The following is a 20713-nucleotide window of genomic DNA, read 5'->3' as shown; positions in this document are numbered from 1 at the left end:
AATGTAAAGAAATAAACCTGTGCAACTGAAGCCTGCATCAGGAATTTTAAAAGCTTTGGTTTCCTTTTGGTCAGTAAAGTCTCATGCCAGTGATTTATGAATATTTCCCGTGGTTCTCAAAGTGGGGTCTGCGGTGTGAAGCATAGCTAGGGAGTCCATGGAAATCACAAAGTTTATTCAAGTTTTTATACATATTAATAATGTCAACTTGAATCTAATAACTACTGTAACAAAAATGTAGTCTACTGGTGGAAAGTTCAGTATTTAAATAGTTGGATTACGTTCGTGAAATTAAATCCATATTGAGTGGGTACATGAATATATATTTTTTTACGATTTACAGGTGGCTGTTAATATCTGTGGTTACTCTATGTTGCCCAGTAGATGTCTTGGCAGAAGCATCTGCTGTGATTTATTGACGATTTACTTGTATGTATTCAGCTGCAGTGTCTCATGACTGCATGACTAACACTGGAAGTGTAGTTTTGCAGTTTGACAAACCAATAAAATGAAGAACTGTTCCATATATTTAGGCTTAATACTTTGATTTCAGGTTTATAGCTCCCAGTATAAAAGCAGATGCACTACTTCTGCTTGCTGTGAAATGTCTTGTGGACTCATATAAGCTGAGATGCCACCTGCATATCCCCAGTTTGTCAGACTCCCTGGTGTTTGGCACCGGTTCTATTTTTAAAGCCATGAAATCTTTAATAGAGCACCAGGCCTGCGTTTGCCCAGCGAGTGCAGAGCACCAGTGTGTGCCTTACGCTGCCTATTGACATCAGCTGGCCCCAGCCTTGAAGAGCATTCAAACTCCTGTATGACTTCAATACCTGCCAACAGAGCTCTGTAATTCTGCTAAAAACACCTAGGCAACACTCCACAGTACAGAGTCATGCTACCGCATGTTATTTTTGATTTCTTATCTCTGACATTTTCCAAGAGATGGAGTGAATGGGCTCTCTCGAATAAATATGAAAGTTAAAATTTGGGGGACAGCCTTCAATCTGCACTGAGAGAGGATACACTGATAAATAAACACTCCCATATTAATCTAGACATGAAACCTTTTTTTTAATATTTCCATTTATTCATTTGTGATTAATGGATACTTTAATCTAAAGAGTGCAATAGAACATAACTAGGCTTGGAAATCAACGCATTATGGAATCCTTCTGCCATTTTGGTAGGGTTATTTCTTTATTTACATGCTACAAACATGTTCGCGCACACCGCAAGACCGTAAAGAGATGGTTTTTAGGACTTCGGAATCAAAGGACAAGGTGTTGCAATGCAGCATTCTCCAGAGGAATGCCAGGCAATGGCATATGGATACAATTAGTCTTATTGCTGGTGTAGATTCCTACAGACTCCCAACCTGAGTGGACTAATTCTAGATACCTCCACTTCCATTTCCAGACAGTGTAGCTTGAGCGTTTATTCTTTTGAACAATTTAAAAATTGCTTAAAATCACTTAAGGTCACTTGTGGGGAAATGTAAATAGAAATAAATGGAAACAAAATAGATAAGTGTATTATATTAGATATCAAAGTTAGATTTCAAACTAAAAAGATTTAGCTCAGTTTGGCAGGTAAATGCACTTTTTGTTATACTGATGCCACATCCATGGAGGAGACAGGATGGTTTTTCCATTTTCTTTAAAACTGCTGGTGTAAATTCTATCAATCAACCAACAATCACAGCCTTTATGAAATTGTATATTCCAATAATATCTACTGAAAGGTAGAAATTACATTATAGTGTAGGGAATACTGTTCTCCTACGTTATGTCTGAAATGTTGCTTCTTTCATTTATATAGTCCATTGTCGATTATTTTTACCATGGGATGGGTGCTGCTGTGGCAGTTTAGAACACAATAATAACTTGAACAACCCTGTCAAACTGGCAGATCACCCATAAGACGCTGCATCATGACGGCACATTCCCAATCCTAATTCACAAACGTATACCTAAGCTGTTGAGGTTTAAAGAAATGCTCAAATGTTCAGCAGTTGCTTTCTGGCAGTCCTCAAATATGACCTCACAATTTTCCAGTCAATGTCAAAGAAACTTGAGCTACCGATGAGAATGCTGGCTCTAGATTAGAGGAGGAGTCCTCTAAGCACCAGTGGTTGAGTAAAGCTGACTTCTTTTCATCATTGATCGTGTTTTCATTTGCCCCCTGCAGTTTACAGACCTCACCTGGCAGTTGCTTTAAAATCTAGAGTAGACTGTAAAACGGCTACTGATTTTGTGGATGCCTCTTCTGTCTCAAAACTATGCATAAGTCTTAGAAGATGTCCAGTTTTACATGAACCAGCATGAGTTTCAGATTTTCGTGATTCTGTAGTCATATCAAATTTAACCTGCTTTACCAGTTGTGTTGGTGTCTTGTTTCTACAAGTGGCTTAAAGTAGCTGATTGATTATTCTACACTCTAAACTTTGGCATGCAGCAGCTGGTTTTCAGGCTTAAGGGCCTTTTAACACTGGAGCAAAGACAACTAGGCTTAAGCTGGTTTTAAACTGTGCAATTTCAGCAGCCTTTTAAGATTATTACTTTTTTCAGAGTACATGAAAATCCTGATAAAATCTTGGCCAAATTCTATAAAAGCTCTCCATGTCAGATTATACGATGAAGATCCTCTAACAATAGATCTGTTAAAGAAAATTACTACATTTTGCTTAAGCCATCAAGCAGCACAGTTCAGACTCACTCAAAAAATGGGGTCCAAAAATAAGAAACTATACAATAATACTACATTTGACAAGAGGTCGTAACTCGTAATTCTCAACCTTCAACCAGGAAAAACCAAATAAAATGCCCCTCAGCTTTGAATTCCTACTCTGGAACTCAGGAAGGTCTCCTCAATTATGAGTTCAGCAAGTGACGTCAACTCAACAGCACTTCTTACCTTTAAAGGTTATGCTGTATATACTAGTGTTTGCTTTAGATTAATCAACATTCAGTCACTTGTTAAATCTATAACAATGACTATACAGATCGCTGTTTTGAAAACATCACTCATCATGTTTAACTGCCTAGCTTGCTGATAACAAAAGATGAACATGAAGGCATGAATGTTTTTTTTCTCCACTTTGTAGCTTGAATGCATAGACATCGAAAATGATGTGAGATTCACATAATCATATGCAATCCTTCTATTGGTGGATTTTAGACAAGTGTCATAGCAGCGCTCATACGTTTTTAGTCATTTGCTGTCTTTAGTCGCAATGGCACTAAATCGGACGGCGTTGACCATGACACACTGTATGTCCTAAGACGGCCAGTTTTAACTCACGACTGAAGAAGTCTTTTACGATGCGTGATTTTTGTCTGCGGTAGAAAAATCAGGCTGAAAATCTTGCATTGTGAAGCTGGCTTTATGTTGATAAAACACAATTTCAGGCTGGTGATCCCACAGTTGTTGAATGGAGACTGTATGTGTCATCTTCATCGAGGTATTCCTGTAAAACCAGAGAAGTTTTCCCACATTGTATTGGGCAGAGATGGTTGACTGTTGTGTTTGCGGCATAAGGAGTAGTGTGAAGGTAATACAACGGCTCCCTTTTGAAGTTCGCATTGAAGGGCAAAAGGTCTTCCTGATTAAAAGTGTTTCTGCTCAGCCCAAATGGAGCTGGCCATTGATGTAAAACCACATTGCAAGCGATAGAAAGCACACTGGGGAGTCATTTTCACCGAGTGCCTCTTCAGTTTAATTACCCCAATTAAATCTTCACCTAGGTGTGATTATTGGCGTTAGATGCTGTTGGTGAGTGACTAGTGTGCAGTTTCACTTTAATAGGTTTCACAGACAAACTCCAACCTGGTTGTATATGTTAGTGTGCATTTTTCTCTCAGCTTAAACAATGGAGTCTTTGTTGAGGTAAACCTACAACTAGCATGCTCTGGAGAACTGTTACATCCCAGTGAGCCTCGGTCTATGGTGTTTTCTCTCTCGTAAAGCCACTGATATTGTAAACAGGCAGCAATTGTGCCTATATGTGGGTGTGTGAGAAATGGGAGAGAAGGCTGTGTGTTAATCTCACTAACCCAGCACACTTGTTTTTGTGGTGTAATTAGCAGCTGTTCTGGGAGAGGCTGTGTTTGTTCGCATCACGTCAGCTGGTGCTCAGGTCAACTCCATGACACCGTGGGATACTCTACCCTCCCCCACAGTCTACACTTCTGGAACAAAACATGTTTAACATGAGCAAATGGAGCCAACACGGAAAACCCAGAAGCTGTATGGCCTTTCCAATGTTGTGTTCATTTACTTGTCTTCCGAAAGCACATCATTCATCTAAAAACACATTGATCTCTGCTATGACCTCTTCACTAACTTCAGTGATAAGACTTGTCCTTACAAAAGTGAAGAATGTTGTTCTGGATTAATTGGTTTCTTAGATTCATTTGCTGAGTCTGAATCAAAAATTATGCTTTTGGTTCATGTGAACGAAAAAGCCAAAACCACTGGCTAATGGATGCGTTGGGCTGAAAACATACTTGTAAAACTCTTTCAGTCATTGGCAGAAATACAGGGATAGAAAAAGGTAAACAAATCTTGCATGTAGAAATCACAAAAATCACCCGAACACTTAGCCACTTGCACTTAATAAATTACTGGAATAACAGAATAAGTAAGTAGTTCAAACCACTTTGTTTATTGTTTCTCTTAGTTTCTCATTTTGCTTTCAGTCCAGATCTCCAGAGCAATTGTTATTTCCGCAGCGCTACACCTCTGCTCCATTTGCACCTCACTGCTCAGTTTAGCAGCTCACATTTACGAAAGAATGCCTGCAATGCAAAACACGCAGTATGTTTTGTTCACTCCCTGCAGTTTGGTCAATTGGTGGTCAAATCACTTTCTAATTGCAATCAAACCGCGCTAGAGTTCAAGTGGAACCGGGCTGGTTCTCAGACTTGTTCTCAGTTGTTTCAGTCCTCATGCGGGTGTGATTGCTGCGTTCTCGTCTGCACAAACAAACCACACGAATGAGGGAAACATAACTACACACAACACACTACACATAGGTGAAAGCACCCTAAAATGTCCTTTATAACATCATTCGCATTATTACAACTGACAAACTCAGTCAGAGCTAGTGATGATGATGTAATAGGTGGCACTTAGTCTGGTTCACCTCACCATCATCTGAAAAGAAAAAAAAAAAAAAAGGGACACGATCCATTTCTCAGGCTGCATTATTTTAAGTGGCTAAAAACACCATTTCTGTTATGCTGGAGCCAACTACTACTGATGTCATGTCTTTGCGAAGAGCCAGATGAGCTCACAGGACAATAAAAACTTCCTCCCTGTGAGACTCATTGACCAGCCTAGTTAATCCCCATGAGACCATATATCTCTGTGTGAGAACCTGGGAATTTGTAATGTCAGCCTGCTGTCCTTCTACAAGGACATCCATTTGTTGTGTGTCTGTGTGTGTGTGTGTGTTTTTTTTTTAAGAATTAATAATGCACACAGGAACATGCATGGCATGGATCTCAGGAGGCTAAAGTCTGGCCCAGCATAAATAGAGGACTGCAGAAGCAGAACAAAAAATACATGGCTGTGATCGTATGTTTCTAAATGAGTTGCAGCTTTCCCCATTTCTGTTTCTCTTCTCCTCTTGTTTCGTGAGGTTTTGCACTGCAGAATACGGCGTCTGTTGTGCCACGTTGCCACTAAACTACCCTCTGCACCCTTCAGACCAATTTGACCTACACAAGTGATTTCTGCTGGGGAATGTTTGCTGTTTAAGGGGACAGTGAGACGGTGAACGAGGTTTTGCTGCTTTGGTGTTGGTCTGGTGCAAGCACCTGGTATTGACAGCAGTGTTTTCTGCTTATGGAAATTGTGGCATTTTTAAGGCATGTCATCTCCTGCTTTAAGTGCATGTGTATATGAAAAGTGAGAATGAAAATCATCCCCCATCCTTTCTCTCAATTGGCTCAATGGAGTCTGTAGCGTTCAGCCCCAGAGAATTAGAACGGAGGTGTGTGTGCCTTCCAATCACACTAATGGAGTACACTCACTCGACATCTGAGGAGAAGCTCGTCTCAGCAATGTGAAGCATTTTAGAAATGCCATGTCTGCATTTGACTCTGTGCAATTAATTTTATGATGTCAGATGCTGTGCCTCTCTCATGATTAACACAGAAATGATAAAACCTTTGTAATATTCAGAATTATTCAGAGACACTAAGCGACTTTATTCCAGCTGTCTGTTGGTTAGGCGGAATGCGATATGTGATGGTGAGAATTTTATTTAATAGTATGAAAGAGATGAAAAGATCACAGTATGAATATTTGACTGAATGTTTCAATGTTTAACACCTGCTGTGATTATAATTATTTTGATTTACTTTCTATTGATTATAGTCCTCAAAATCTCGCCAAATATCTAGAATTCATTTTTGAATTCAGAAGTCAATTTTTAATAGACAATGGTCATAACCCGTATATTAACATTCCTAAACTTGTAATGCAATTTAAACCTGCTCTGAAGTAGGACCTCCAGTTATTATAACTTGGGTAATGTCTGTCCTTACCTGATACTGCAAAAATCTGCAAGTTAGTTTAGCTAGCAAGCTTTGCATAGACATGTGCATACAGAACGCCTGGTCTAAATGAAAGCGTTGCATTTCAATAGGGTATCAGTCTACAGTAGTCTGTTATATTCCCCAATAATGTAGATAATAAATTACAAAGAAATGTCCTGTCTTGTTCAATTAGCTATCATTTTACCTTCCTTTAGATGTATTCCTATGATTTTGACAGCAGTCTCGTTCTGGTTTGTGTTAAAACTAATCAGACATAAGGATCCCAGTATGCCTTTTATCAGATGTTCCACGATGTATAGTGTAGTCTAGACCACCCACAGTAAGCTCCCCGTGTGTAAAATTGACTCTCAGAGTTCATCTCTGTCTAGTTTAATCCTGTCTGGTGTAAGCTGCTGATGCTACTGGGCTTAGACATATTTAGACGTGCCACCATCCACCTTTGGTCTTAAGTTATTTATTCCAGAACATACCACTCTTTCAGTCTTAACTCCTAGAGGCCATATTAGTGTCAGATATCACATGAAGAGCAAACCAGCTCAAAACCACTACACATCCATTGCACTCTGTTGGGGCATTTATTAGCTTAACCGAAACATCTGGTGCCTCACTGAAGCTTAGATGTTAATCAGCTCGCGCTCGCTCTCCCCACAGTGAAGTAGGTAATTGCGTTCTAGGCCGCCTTCGTTGGCTGCAGTTCAACACCCTGTTTGGTCTGTACGCCAAAGAAGGGAAAAAGAGAGGATAAAAGGAGGTGGGTAGGTGAGGTCAAGGTGTAATGGCAGGGACATAAAGGCTGGTTTCAGAACAGGCTTCCTTTAGAAAGCAATTTGGAGAAGTGGGCCAAGGCATTTTGGAAAAGTCCCTCTTTGAAACAGAACAGTCTGACTGTACTGGCTATTTTCACAATGAATGGCCAGTAGTGGTATGTGAATGGGGTAGTAACGTAGTTATTAACAATGCTGTTTTTTAGTAGCATCAGTCCTAGGTAACCTTTAAATCAAGTAGCTTTTAAGATGGTAAAATGTTACAATCAAGACGTGGTGCATGTGGATTCATTTTCATAGTACAAGAAGATCCTTGAAGCTTACCAAAATTTTATTTGAACTAGGGGCATTCTGTATGATAACACAGTTTCACAGTATCACAGTTGTGTTTCAGTTTGGGTTAAGTTGTGTGTAACCCAGACTGAACTAAAAATTTATGGCGGATTTACAAAAATCTCAGAAATGCTGATTTTCTTCATACTCACATGTGTATGTTGAAATACCCATCACCCATAAATTACCAGGTGCACGCACAGCACAGCTGATTTGCATTTGGTGATGCACGCAAAAATCCATAAAAGATCAAGCTCATGGAGCTAAAATGATGAGGATGGGGGGAAAAAAGACTTTCTCAAAGGTGAAGAAGTGGAAGTTGAAGTGGAAGTTATTTTGACTCACATCTATGCCAATAAAAATATATAGTATTTGGAGGGGAATTACAGAAAAGGTGAATTAGATGTGAATTAAGTGAGGTGAAAAGAAAAGGGTTTGACATGAAAATGGAGAAAATAAATATATTCTGTACCCAGGTGATTGTAGAAACCAAGCACATCACACAGCCAAACACGTCACACAGGGAAACTGCTATTGTTTTATTCAAAGTAAAGTGTCTCAGTGACTGTCGGCCAGATGTTTCTTGCAAACCTGTCTGACTTTCCTGATGCACTGTTGGAATAGCAGGAGGGTATGTGTCATAGGAAGCTGAGACTGGCATGCAGCACACTAGGGAGTATATTGCACCTTGTAGCTTGAGACATACCAGATCAGTCACTTATCGTTCACAGCATTGAACCATTGCAGCCCATCCTCCTTTTATACAGCAGCATTCTTAATTGAATGACTAGTCTTATTTGTCTTAATTTATGGATTTATGTTGGCTTGTAGTCTTTAGGTTTCATTTTTCATATTTAATATTTCTTTAGTTAATTCCATTAATATGAAACAATTGGGTTTCACAGGGGTTTCACTAAATTTGTGTGTAACTTAAATACATAAACTACTTAAACTTGACAGCGTAATCCGTATATAAAAGTGTAGTAACACGTCACACAATTATAGGAATTGAAGCAAGTGAATCGGGGATTTCATTAGTTAGTTTTATTATGTGTAAATTTACACACACAGGAGCAACTGAATATTTCCAAATTAATCTGATAATATCCAGCTTGATAAATGAGGCCCATTATCACTATTTATCACATTGTTGTTATAAGCTGAAAGAGAGAGACAAAAAAAAAATCTAACTAGCATGGCAGTGTAAAATAGATAGTTGTTTTATGTAGGGTCAGCAATGTCATATTCTTCTGTGTGTTTGCTTGCTACTGTATATGATAAAATTACAAACATACTAGGAGTGGCAGCAGAAGTAGCAATGTAATGTTTTTACAACAGTAGAGAATTACACAGCCAAAGGGTTTTCAGCGAGAACGTCTCCTGCACAGAGAATCAGGGAGTCCAAAATTGGGGAGGTTGCAAAATTTTTTAAGAAGTTGCATCCAGACACAAAAGGGATAAAAACCATCGGAATAAAGAACTTGATTGGTTACAAAAATCTGGTGAGGTAACAGTCCAGTCATACATCGTCACTAATCGTGAAAGAGTGCTATCATAACAACCCTAGTTTGAACAGACAGCAACTAAACATCCTTTTATCTCTTAGTACTTTCTATTACTACTCCTACTCTTTTGAAAATCCATTAACATTCCAGGACTCCAGAAGTTAATTTCAGCTGCTTCTCAAAAGAACGTTTTACTAAGCATAAACCAGGCAACCACATTGTACCAAAATGGGAACCAGGACCCTCCTATGTTATCCCTCTCACAGTTCAAAGTGAGCGATTCTGCTATTAGAGCTCAAAGCTGGATCCACTGCAGCTTGAGGGGGAAGGAAAAGTATCTAAAATATGCCAGGCTAGCACAACTGCTTTGTTTTCTTTGCCTAATGTAAGGGGGTGGAGAGGGGGATGGGGTTGGCCTACGCTAGACGTGCCGTCATCAAATAGTTGTGGAACTGGGAACAATGGAGGCCGGGACATCGCTGACCCTACTATGTGCGAAAGCCCCTGGAATCTTTATATCCTGAAGAACTGTTAGAGGACTGGCTATGGTGTGGGTTTGCCAGGGGATTTTAAGATGATCTTGTAGTATTCACCTCTTTGCCTGATGATTTTCATTTCTTATCCTGTGTTACCTCTCTGAGCCAGACGGCAGAAGTGTGACCTGCTTTTGGTCAGTCATTTTGGAGTTCATGGCTAGTTGTGGTTGGGTCATTTCACTGAGGTTGGTGATCAAAGGTGGAAGCAGGATGCTGGCAGATGTACAGGCAGGATGTGTGTTGGTGTGTGTGTGTGTGTGTGTAGGAGTAGCTGTGTATAAGTAGTTTGCCTTATTGTAGGAAATGAAGGAATTCTTACAATGTTCATATATTATAAGAAGAAAAATAGCAGCTGCAAAAATATCAATGTCATAAATGTGTGAATTTTTGAGTTGTACAGGTCTTTATAGTGACACTGACCCCTGGTGAAGGTCTGGCAGTCTGTGTGATGCTTTCCTCTCCCGGCGCAGATGGTGCCTGACGTCATCCAACCTTCGTCTACTTACTTTTTCCAGAGCCACTCACTCACCAAAGTTGCCTTGTTCTATACAAATTAACGCCAATGTAACTATAAAATCTGCAGCGCTGGAAACGTTTGCTGATGAAATTATTCAAAGTGAGAATATCTAACTTTTGCATAAGTTTCAACACTGTTCAGCACAGATTAAGCTGATAACTTTAGCTGTTAAATATGCCATTAGCAGAAGAGCTGTCATTTTCAATCCATTTTCATTTTCAAGTGTACTCCCAATATTCAGGAGAAGTGGGGAAAATGTCACATTTATGTTTTTAGATTGACTGGTATGCTAATCAGGGCTTGATTGATGATAGTCCCTGGGCTGAAAGGACAGCAATCATCCCCCTGTGTAAAACTGCCATCTTCCTTTTCCATCTTCTTTATATAAATGTTGTTACGCAACATCATTACTGTCAACATTTAATTCCATCCATATTTTAGATTTACAAACCATGTTATCTAGGTCATATTGAGATTTCGTCAGTGTGTCTATCAGTAAGGTTATTTCCAGACCAGTGGGATTGAGCATATCGGAATTTGTGAGACACAATGTGGCAATCCTGGTAGAAGTGTATGCCACTGTTCACTGGTGGAGGAGTGGAGTGTTTACCAGAGCAGCTCTCTGTTATTCCAGCCCTGAGAAAAGGCAAAGCAAACATATGTATCTACAGCAAGACCTTTTTAAAATATCAGAAAAATAGCAAGTATGATAACCATTATTAACCAGTAAAAATGTCAAACAGATGTGAATTGAAAGATTTAGTTATGCTATTTCACAATAACTAGCCATTCATGAATGTTAGTAGTAGAACACTGAAGTAGGCCCAGTCCCCATCATAGTTTACATCATTCTAACGCTGGCACGTTCATCCTGGTGGAAACTAGTAGAAACTGTTAGTTCAAGTGCCACGACAGCCAGAGAGCCACTTTGCCTTCTGAGCAAAAAAAAACCTTCTGTATAACTTTGAATGAGAACATGATTAATGGAAAAATGAATAAATGCAAGTGTAATGCACAGCAAATGAAAGAACCAAAGCACCAACCAAATGGTGTCTCTTCTAGGCTTCTAGTACTGTATATTATACCATGTGAAGAACATGCCACAGGGACGAGAAGGGAATTTTGTAGTTGTTCTCCAGCCTTCTTGTCAGGTTCACTGTGTTCACAACATCAAGACCGTGCAGTAAAGCTGTCTCCGGTTACTTCTGAGTAGCGTTTTATAAGCCAAGTAGACTCGGTGGCACGCCCCATAAAGTGACAGATGTAACCTATACCCATGTTTTCTGTTTAAATGAACACCCAGTCCAGCCTTTTAAGTGCTAACCTCAATTACCCCGTTTAAGTCCTCAAGGTACAATTGGAACATGATGACGGACAAGAATGAAGAAATGCCACTTCAAAAAAGTGTTGTCATAACATCGCTTAAGTGGATGTGAGGATGTGCCCCCACTCTCCATGGTGGAATGTTGTGGAAAGCTAATGTAGGTGTAGTGATGCTGAAAATCCTATTGTGTGCATGACTCAGCATTTTTCCTTTTCTGCATGGTATTGTCTTCAGTACAGAAATTTAGTCATAACAAATAGATTGTAAGAAACCAAGGCAAAAGTTTGCTTTCCATCTGAAGGTGATGCACACTCATTGCGGTGTAAGTGGGGAAAATGATCAATTTCAACAGAAATCAGTTTTCCTTTGAAAGTATGAATATACTGAACATGAGGATATGACACAGTGTAATAAAACCTTGATAGTGCACTACATAAAAAAAACAGGGCTGAGATTCCCAAAAACTCTGTAGTACAAAGATCCTTGGAAAAACACTCCCTCTACTAGTTAAGGTGATCTTACACAGTGACGTTACGATGCTTTTGGGAAACTGGGTCCAGAACCTTTGAAATTCTGCCACAGAGAAAGAGTGAAGTCACTCTTTACACAAGTGACTTAAGTGTTTGATATTAAATATTTACATGCATTATAATTTTTAGGGTCCATGCTTTAATTGTTGAAAGTATTTAATAAGAACAACAATACATACCTTTGCTTCAAGGGTCATTTAAGAAACATGATGCAATAGACGTATCTTTAGTGACTAAAGTAGAAGGATCGTAAATATCTGAACGTGCATTCATCAACTATGTATTAGATCAGTGTTCATAGTGAAATTTGTTGAGACGCATCAATAGAAATACTAATCATATGTGGTCAAATCACTAGCCTGGGCTCCTGGGACAAGTAGATTTTGGGTTAAATATTAGCTTTTTATTCCAAATTGCCTATAGGACAAGTGAAATAAAACCTTTCATTTAGCATGTAGCTATGTTTAAACTTATTGCAATTCAAGGCCACGCACCTCAGTCTTGTAACTGTAGTGTGCACTTATTACTCCAATTCCCACCACCTGCTGCACTACACACATCAGCCTTTCCACTGAATGTAGAACTGTTTTTACTGGCTAGATGAGAATGTGGATGAATGAGAGACAGTCTTCAAAATCAGGAACACATCTATATGAAAACACTGACGATACTGAGCAAAATAAAGTCCAGCGCAAAGCCATATATAAATCTTATGCTTATTATGCAGAGTCACCATGTGGTTAAACATGTCTAGTGAAAGTAAAGACACAAAGCAGACTGAAGTAATGTCGAGGTCGCAAACATGAAGTGCTACATGATCATATACACATTCAATTTCCTTAGTCTGTATTAATGCATTTACCTAGCTATTTTATTACGATAGCTTTCTCTGTTTAGGTTTATGAGCAAGCAAGACATGGGACTGGGCAACATGTTGTAGGTTTTGCTTGCCCTGTGGCTTAGTTATTAGATTATGATTTGTCTACCTAGGGACAAAATCTTATATCACGATATGTATAATTTCCTATCTTGGAACAATATACTGTATATCTTGATATATGATGTTTTCACTAAAATTGATGAAGAAATTATCTATATAAAGTAACCGCATGCATTCTTGCCTGCTTTTTGATAAGTCTGTGAACTCCAATGAAAGGTGCTTCTTTGTCTTTTTATTTGGAAGTGACATTGAACAGAACAATCACAATTGAGAACAAGAAAAATAAAATACGGTTGAAGTAGGAACAGTATGAATAAAAAATATAAAAAATAAATGTTAAAATACTGTATTCAACAAATCCAATCGACAGAAGTACCCCCCTTTTTAGGTACAAGTTCCTCATCTTATAGTCGGGCTGATGTCGGAGTGTTGCATGAAGTTTCGCTCTGTCACGCTTTTCCATGCTTATTTTTGTTTTTGTTCCAGCACACCGCTAGTAGCTAATAATTCCGAACTTAGTGATTTAAATTGGCTGCCGAAAAGTGGCTTTTGCAACATTGGCGATATAGACGATATAGGAAAATATCTATACAATAGACTTTTTTAGCATTACAAGGTCTGTGTGATATGGCGATATATATCATAGGATGATAGAAAAAAAGTCTATCAATATTCTTTTTTTCTATCATCCTATGATATATATTGCCATATCACACAGACCTTGGACTACTGACCGTTAGGTCATGAGTTCAAATCTCAGCACCAAGGGCCCAGCAGTGGAATCTTGTTGGTGCTGGGATTTGATCTCACGACCTTCTGACCTTCAGTCGTCCAAGGTCTCTCTATGTAAACTATAGAAATTAAAAACTGTATTAGAGCACCTTCTCTAAGTAGTCATAAACATACATTTACATGCAAAGTCCCTCACAGGACTACCGTATATAACTTTCAACACATCCTTTTTAATTTTTACATTTTAATTAGGACATACAGTATACACATAGTTTAAGAATGCAAAAATAGTTGTGAAGTGTGTTCAGTCCCCTTCTACAGCATCAAACCTTGAGGCTCGTTTGAACAGAATTCTTAGGAAGATCTGCACATGAATGAGATGAGACCACTTTCAGACATGTTAAATGTTGAGATGTTGTGGAAAAGCTTCTCATCATCCATCATCTCACAGATGCGTTGCTAAAGCTTTCAAGTATGTCCAGCGCTGAGTGCCTAAATGAGCGGAGAGTAAAGAGGGGATCAGATAGCACTTGAAGTGTCTAAATGCACAGAGCATCTAAACCTCTGGGTTTGAGGTGATGCTAAATAGGAGCTGCTAGATACAGTTTCAGTTTATGCAGAGATTGCTCTGATAATCGGTCTGTTATAGCACTCCTCGAGCACTTACATTAGATGTGATTATACAGATGCTGTAAGATCTATGAGCAGGAAAGCCCTGGAGCGTGGAAGTGAGAGAGAAGGGTGATAGATGGTCCTGTCAACAGAAACAGATTCTTTCTTTTATCTTGCATTGTTGTTTTTACAGTTTCGTGCATAAATCTGCTGCGGCTTTAATTAGCTGCTTTGTTTTGGAAGAGATTTTGTTTTCTCATTACATTTTGGCAAGCTTCTGACCAGGGGTTCAGTAAAATTTGTACAGGTCCAGTTATGCAGATTTCCTTGTTTACAAAGATCCTGATAAGCAACTGACCTGACTGAATGGCGACATTTTCCTTTTAATGCTTAACCATTAACGATTAGTTTATGACTATAAATAACATCATTCGAAGCAGTTATGCTTTGTTTTATAATGGCGCTTTCATGTTACCACTTTTCACTGCCATGGACTCTGAACAGATGACACGCATCTGTTTAGAATATGACGTGGGTAGAACAAACACACACTTGTCTGTTTATTTGTTTTCATTCTTGTCAGCTTTCTAATCAGACCAGACAAGATAGATAAAATGAAAAACCTACACAAGTCTGTGAAATCCCTCCCCTTTTCTGAGCGAATGTCTCCAGCTAGTCTGTAGCTAGTCTCTGGTCGAATGAGCTGACTTTAGTTAAATAATTTACATAAAGGCATGTGATTGGCTGCAACAACCTGCAACAGAGAATACGCTACAGCTGTGCTGGTTCATGACGTGCATAGTTCAACTCACTGAGCTATGGGTGTTCTTTTCTTTTTTCATAGAGCAGTTCGGCTCTACTCAGTTTTTTTTCATGCATTCAGTCTGCTGAAATATATTGCTGGGTCTGTATCTGGAGCGTGGGCCACCAGTTAGCGACCCCTGCTTTAGAAACGTGTGTGCATGTGTGGTTTGGTGTTTGGTACAGCCTAGAGAGCGACGAGGAAACAGGGACAGCAGTACCAGCAACAGTAAAACTATTCTTGTTCTGACAGCAGGACTGAGAAAAGGCTTTGTAGTATTGCCATATTGAAGGTTTTAAAGTGTAAATTAACACAGAGATGGTACTAGTACCCCAATTCTGTACTCAAGTAAATAACTCCTCTAAGTAAATGCTCTGGTAAGTTTAACTTCACTCGAGTTAAAGGAGAAAAGAATAAACAAATGTTAAATTTACTTAAAATTAATTTGACCAAGGAATGTGGGAAAACATTGGCTATGGCTAACTAACTAAAGCTTAATATCTAGCATAATATCTTAAATGTTAGCTAGCATGATAATAACTGATGATACAAACTAAACTAGCTGAATGCCATTAGCTCGCTCTCGCAATACGAACTGTGCATGTAGCAATAGATGAAGTACAGTGATGGATATTAGGTCTCATTCTTACTGTCATATCTGTTAAAGTTAGATTTGTTAGGAATTTCGATTCCAACTCATTTAAGCTGATCCTAAAAAGTCACCTTATGACAAATAAAAAAATGTAATTGTACTTTATTACTTCCTGCATCAGGTAATGAATGGATTCTGGAAGAAATAGCTTCATGCACAGCTGACATAATTTCCTATACAGACTTGAAAGCAGGTGTACTTCACTACTAACTGAATCACTAACACTCTCTGAACAGCGATGGAGATGCTTAAAGGAAAACTCCACCCTGAAACACATTAACTATGCTAACATTGAAATATCTGCGATATGCTTAGCATTTCTTCTGCTAATTTGTTGGTCGGTGCTGTATTTCAGGTCAGGTTATGCTATTAGGTCCTGAAAAAAAGAGCAAGAGCTTCTTTTCTCACTCATTTTATTTTCAGCTATATGCAGTGTCCTATTAATGAGAAATCCAACACGGAAGTAGTAGAGACAGCACACGCTGGACTCAAAGTTCCAGAATGCACTGCAGCTATACAATGCAGTTGCACTTATTTATAGCACTAGATTGCGATCTATTACAAGCGCAATGGCACTGATTGTGATCTTGACATTAAAGTTGAAAGTTTAATGTGATCTGTTTGAGCACGGATCGGGAATTGAGATGACTAAAGCACTGCTGCATCAGTCTATTTAGATAGAAATGAATCAAGGATTAAATATTTCTGGCGCCCCTATCACTGGCTACTCAAATGGCATTGTGAGTAATTTCGGAAATATCACATATTGATTATAAATATTGATATATTTAAGTCATTTGGGTGGAATTTTCCTGTAATCAGGAAGTGTGTTCGCAATTGAATTATATGAAAAAATTTGTGGTAAGTATAAATATTTACAAATTATACAGTACTGCAAAACACATTGCTTTACATAATAGTGCACTTCTGAGAATGAAAAAACCATATGTAGGTTGAGACAGTTGAGTCATTTTTAGATGGTGCAGGGTGGAGACGGTGATGGGGCGATTGTGCTGTGGATGAGGTGGATGGTCAGGAATGGGACATCCACAGTGGATGTAATTATACATAATGTTACTTTATCTGTGCTCTGTTAAGCCCTGGTAGGAGTTTCAGTAGGACTGCCCAGGGTTAAACAGTCTCTCTTTTATGCAGGTTCAAGTTCAGGTCATGCCCCGCCCCTTTCCCTCACGGCTTGGCTGCACTTGTCATGGTTATTGTTTATATGAGGCTAGACGTCTCAGTGGCTTCATAAGGCTGGCTTCTTGAAATGCAAGTCTGCATATCTTAATCCCCACAGTTTCCTCTCAGTGGCCACCCTTTTCTAAAAAGTAGGGATTCCATTCTCCATTCTCGTGTGGAATTTATATACGTGATATCTTTTCTCTCATCTCAAGACTGTTATTTATAGCCCTGTTGTTTGGTCAGAAAGCGCTCTTTGTGCAGCGCTAGCCTCTTCTCGCTCCTGCCTAGCTCATGAATGTGAACGAGAGCATTGTCCGTTCTTGCAGACTCTCCTGAAACACAACGGTTTTTAAAATAAAGTGCAGCCCGTGCCTCGCACTCGGAGCTAGAATGAAATGGTTAGGGAAGAAATATGATGAAGAGTGGTTTCTGGAGGACTGGAAGAGTGTGTGTGGCAGGATCCGGGTCTCTGAGGGATTTAGAGCAGTGCTTAGTCTGGGATTGAGTGGTGTTTAGGAGCCGTCAGTCAAAACGGCGGCAGCTGAACTACAGTAGCGTAAGGTCACTAGGCTAAAGACCAGATGGGATTTTTGACACTTCATCTCATTTTTTTATTTATTTATTTTTTTTGGCTTGCTAGCATGTGTGCAAGACATAGCAAAGGAGCAGCTAGTTCTGTAGTGGATGCTGGAATACCTTTTTGTGATACCATGATTTGAGATGGTTAATATTTTGAATGAAAGATAGCAGCAGTGTGTGAGTGCAGGCGCACACTGCGGTGCCCTTGGCATTTTCTCTTTAGAGAGAGTTCATCCGCCCGCCTGCTTCCTTTCCCCCCTGCAGAGTAGAGATTGTTTCAGCATATTTTTAGGCTGTTGAATAATGAATTACCTGAAGACAGTGGGGATGCCAATACACACACACACAGTATTCATTTTCTTAGCGGATGTTTGTGAATGACAGTTCGTCTGCATATTGAACTAATGATTTACTGGAACATTTGTGCTGCAATATCCAAAATCCTGAGCAGAAATAACTGCTGTTTAGTATAAAACGTTAATCATAATAAGGTGCCAAGGTTGCAGCGTTTTAAAAGGAAACCAGAGTTATTTTAACGGCTGGCTATATAACCACTCGTGTTAATGTTTCTGTTCTGCTGAGAGTAACTCGAGCCGCTTGTGGGTTAACACGCTTTATGCGGAATGCGTCACTGGTAGGTTTTGAGCTAGACAGCACATGCAGTCATGACTCACTCAAACCATTCATTCATTTTATGTGTTTACTCATTGTTTAGTAAGTGGGAATTTAATAATCAGATATTAACCATCTTAAACCTTAATATTAACATTCATAATATTAATATATAATCATTTTAGGAAAAAAATGTTCCATCTCACTACAACTAGGTGTTTGGGTCATTTTAAAACTCACACATGATTTACCAACATGGTTTCTCCCCTTTTTCTTCTGTAGATTCAGATTCAAGCAATTCAGGCACATGTGTAAGGTTGTATAAAACTCTTCTTGACTGTAATTGCACTGAGAAATTAATTAATTGATATGATTTTAGTGAATTCCAAATTGTAGCTGTACAGTGAGAGATATATACCCTTTGGAAATATACTATTCATTATAATTTTCCTCTAGCCCTTCATTATTGATCATTTTGCTGCTAATCCATTACAGATACACTATATGGCCAAAGATCTGTGGACACCTGAACATCACACCTATATGTGGGCCTTTGTCAAACTGTTGGCACAAAGTCGGAAGCACACAATTGACTAGAACGTCTTTGTATGCTGTAGCATTACGATTTCCCTTCACCTGAACTAAGGGGCCAAAACAAGACAATGCCACTGTGCACAAAGCGAGATCCATAAAGGTTGAAGTGGAAGAACTTGAGTGGCATATGTGTGGACATCACTGCCCTTCAGAAGAGTGGAGGTTATTATTAACAGCAAAGGGGGACTAAATCTGGGACGGAATATTCAAAAAGCATATATCAGTGTTATAGTCAGGTGTCAACAAACTTTTGGGCATATAGTGTATTTTGGTTACCCTTGTAACTGTGAGATGGTAAAAATAAAGTTACCTTAACTCAACTCACATCAAGCTTAACTGCGTGCCTTCCATATAATAATGCAGTGGTTCTCAAAGTGGGATCTGGGGTCCCCCAGGTGTCTGTGAAGCATAGTCCAGTGGTGCAAAACAATATGAGAACCACTGTTGTAATGTAATAGTCAGGAAAGTACCCATATTCACAAAGCAAGTTCAGGTGTGCTATGACTCTACAGTGTGTTCACTTTTACAATGCAGTTTTACTATATAACATGTAACCTCCTAGTGATGTAGACGCTGACATCTACAGTCTGACTATTGTGCAAAAATAATTTTCGTATAAAGAAAATAGTGACAATATCAACAAAAGCTGCATGTTATCTTTTAAAGTAATGAGTTATCTATCCATATATGAAATCTGAGCTTTGTCTGTCTCTTTGTTATGGAGCACTCAATAACTGGACAAACATGTAGCCTCAGGACTTGTTTATAGCCTGCCTGTTCTCCCGACATAAAATGGCCAAGTATTTAGGACGTCACTAACCATATCCTTTTTCCATAAAAAACGTGTTCCAAGAAGGCAACAATAAAATATAGATGACACATTTAAAACAGCCATTATATCATAGTTTATTTAGCAAAGTGAAACATTGGTACATGTCTGCCTTTTCATTTAAGTGAGTAGTTATTGGTGTGCAGTGCTTACATTTTGGGACAGTAAGTGTTAAATTGAAGTACTCGAAAAACAGGAAATTGCCCATATTTTGCACTATTGGTGTGTGACTTTCAGCAAGCTAGTAAGAACTTTAATGGGGTACAAATGATTTAGAGGGGTCCTCAACACAAACTGAGAGAGAAAGAGACAGAGAGAGAGCTATTAAAAGTAAAAGTCGAAGGTCTTTAATATGGGTCACATCCGTAGTTAAGTCTCCCTTGCATAACAGATTTTTAAATCTCACTGGAAACCACTTGGATAAACAGAGGATATAAATAGACAGAGCTCTTAGGATAGACGAATCAGTGTTTACTGTGTTATATAGGCATCATGCAAAAGCAGTAATGAAACTGAAGTTAATTTACTGTGGTTAATTTACATGTAATGTAGGCCTGTAGTGATTCAACCTTGGTATTTCTATCTAAACAGTGTGTTTAAATGTGTTTCTTTCTCTCTCTCTCTGTAGGCTTTGGATGTGGATCGCAGTGTGCTATACAAAATGAAGAAGTCAGTGAAGGCCATTTACACCTCAGGACTAGGTGAGCGATTGCGCTTCTTTTCCATTAACACCTCTCTCCCTCTCTCTCTCTCTCTCTCTCTCTCTCCTGCTTCTAGCTTACACTTTGGAGATGTGCAGAACCTTATCCGTTGCCAGTGTGTCCCCTGGTTTCTCTGCACAGTGCTGTAATGCTGTTTTGTTTTGTGTGTGTGTGTGTGTGTGTGTGTGTGTGTGTGGGAATAGTTTGGTGTGATATGGTTAGTTTGGAGAGGAAGTGTGTAATGGGACTTTTACTATCATTCTAGCCATATAAAGGTATGCAGTAGAATGCAATACCATTCCCTAAGGCTTTGTTGCAAAATATTTTCTAGACAAGTGACAACAGTAGGTACAGGATAATCACTGGACAACATGTAGAGCAAATTAGGTAAAGGTTACAG

At 38.9% G+C, this 20713-nt stretch overlaps 1 protein-coding gene across 4 annotated transcripts in view; it reads left to right on the top strand.

Moving 5' to 3' along the window:
• asap2a (ArfGAP with SH3 domain, ankyrin repeat and PH domain 2a) overlaps nucleotides 1-20713 on the top strand; it is a 72787-nt gene that overhangs the window by 8769 nt on the left and 43305 nt on the right. For all 4 annotated transcript variants that reach the window (XM_053237550.1, XM_053237548.1, XM_053237549.1 and 1 more), the window contains exon 2: nucleotides 20241-20313. In XM_053237550.1, the coding sequence (XP_053093525.1) occupies nucleotides 20241-20313 (73 nt within the window). The remainder of the gene's footprint in view (nucleotides 1-20240; nucleotides 20314-20713) is intronic.

The sequence above is a fragment of the Pangasianodon hypophthalmus genome, chromosome 10 (genome assembly GCF_027358585.1).
Source record: "Pangasianodon hypophthalmus isolate fPanHyp1 chromosome 10, fPanHyp1.pri, whole genome shotgun sequence".
Classification (NCBI taxonomy): domain Eukaryota; kingdom Metazoa; phylum Chordata; class Actinopteri; order Siluriformes; family Pangasiidae; genus Pangasianodon; species Pangasianodon hypophthalmus.
This window is presented reverse-complemented; position numbering and strand designations above follow the sequence as displayed.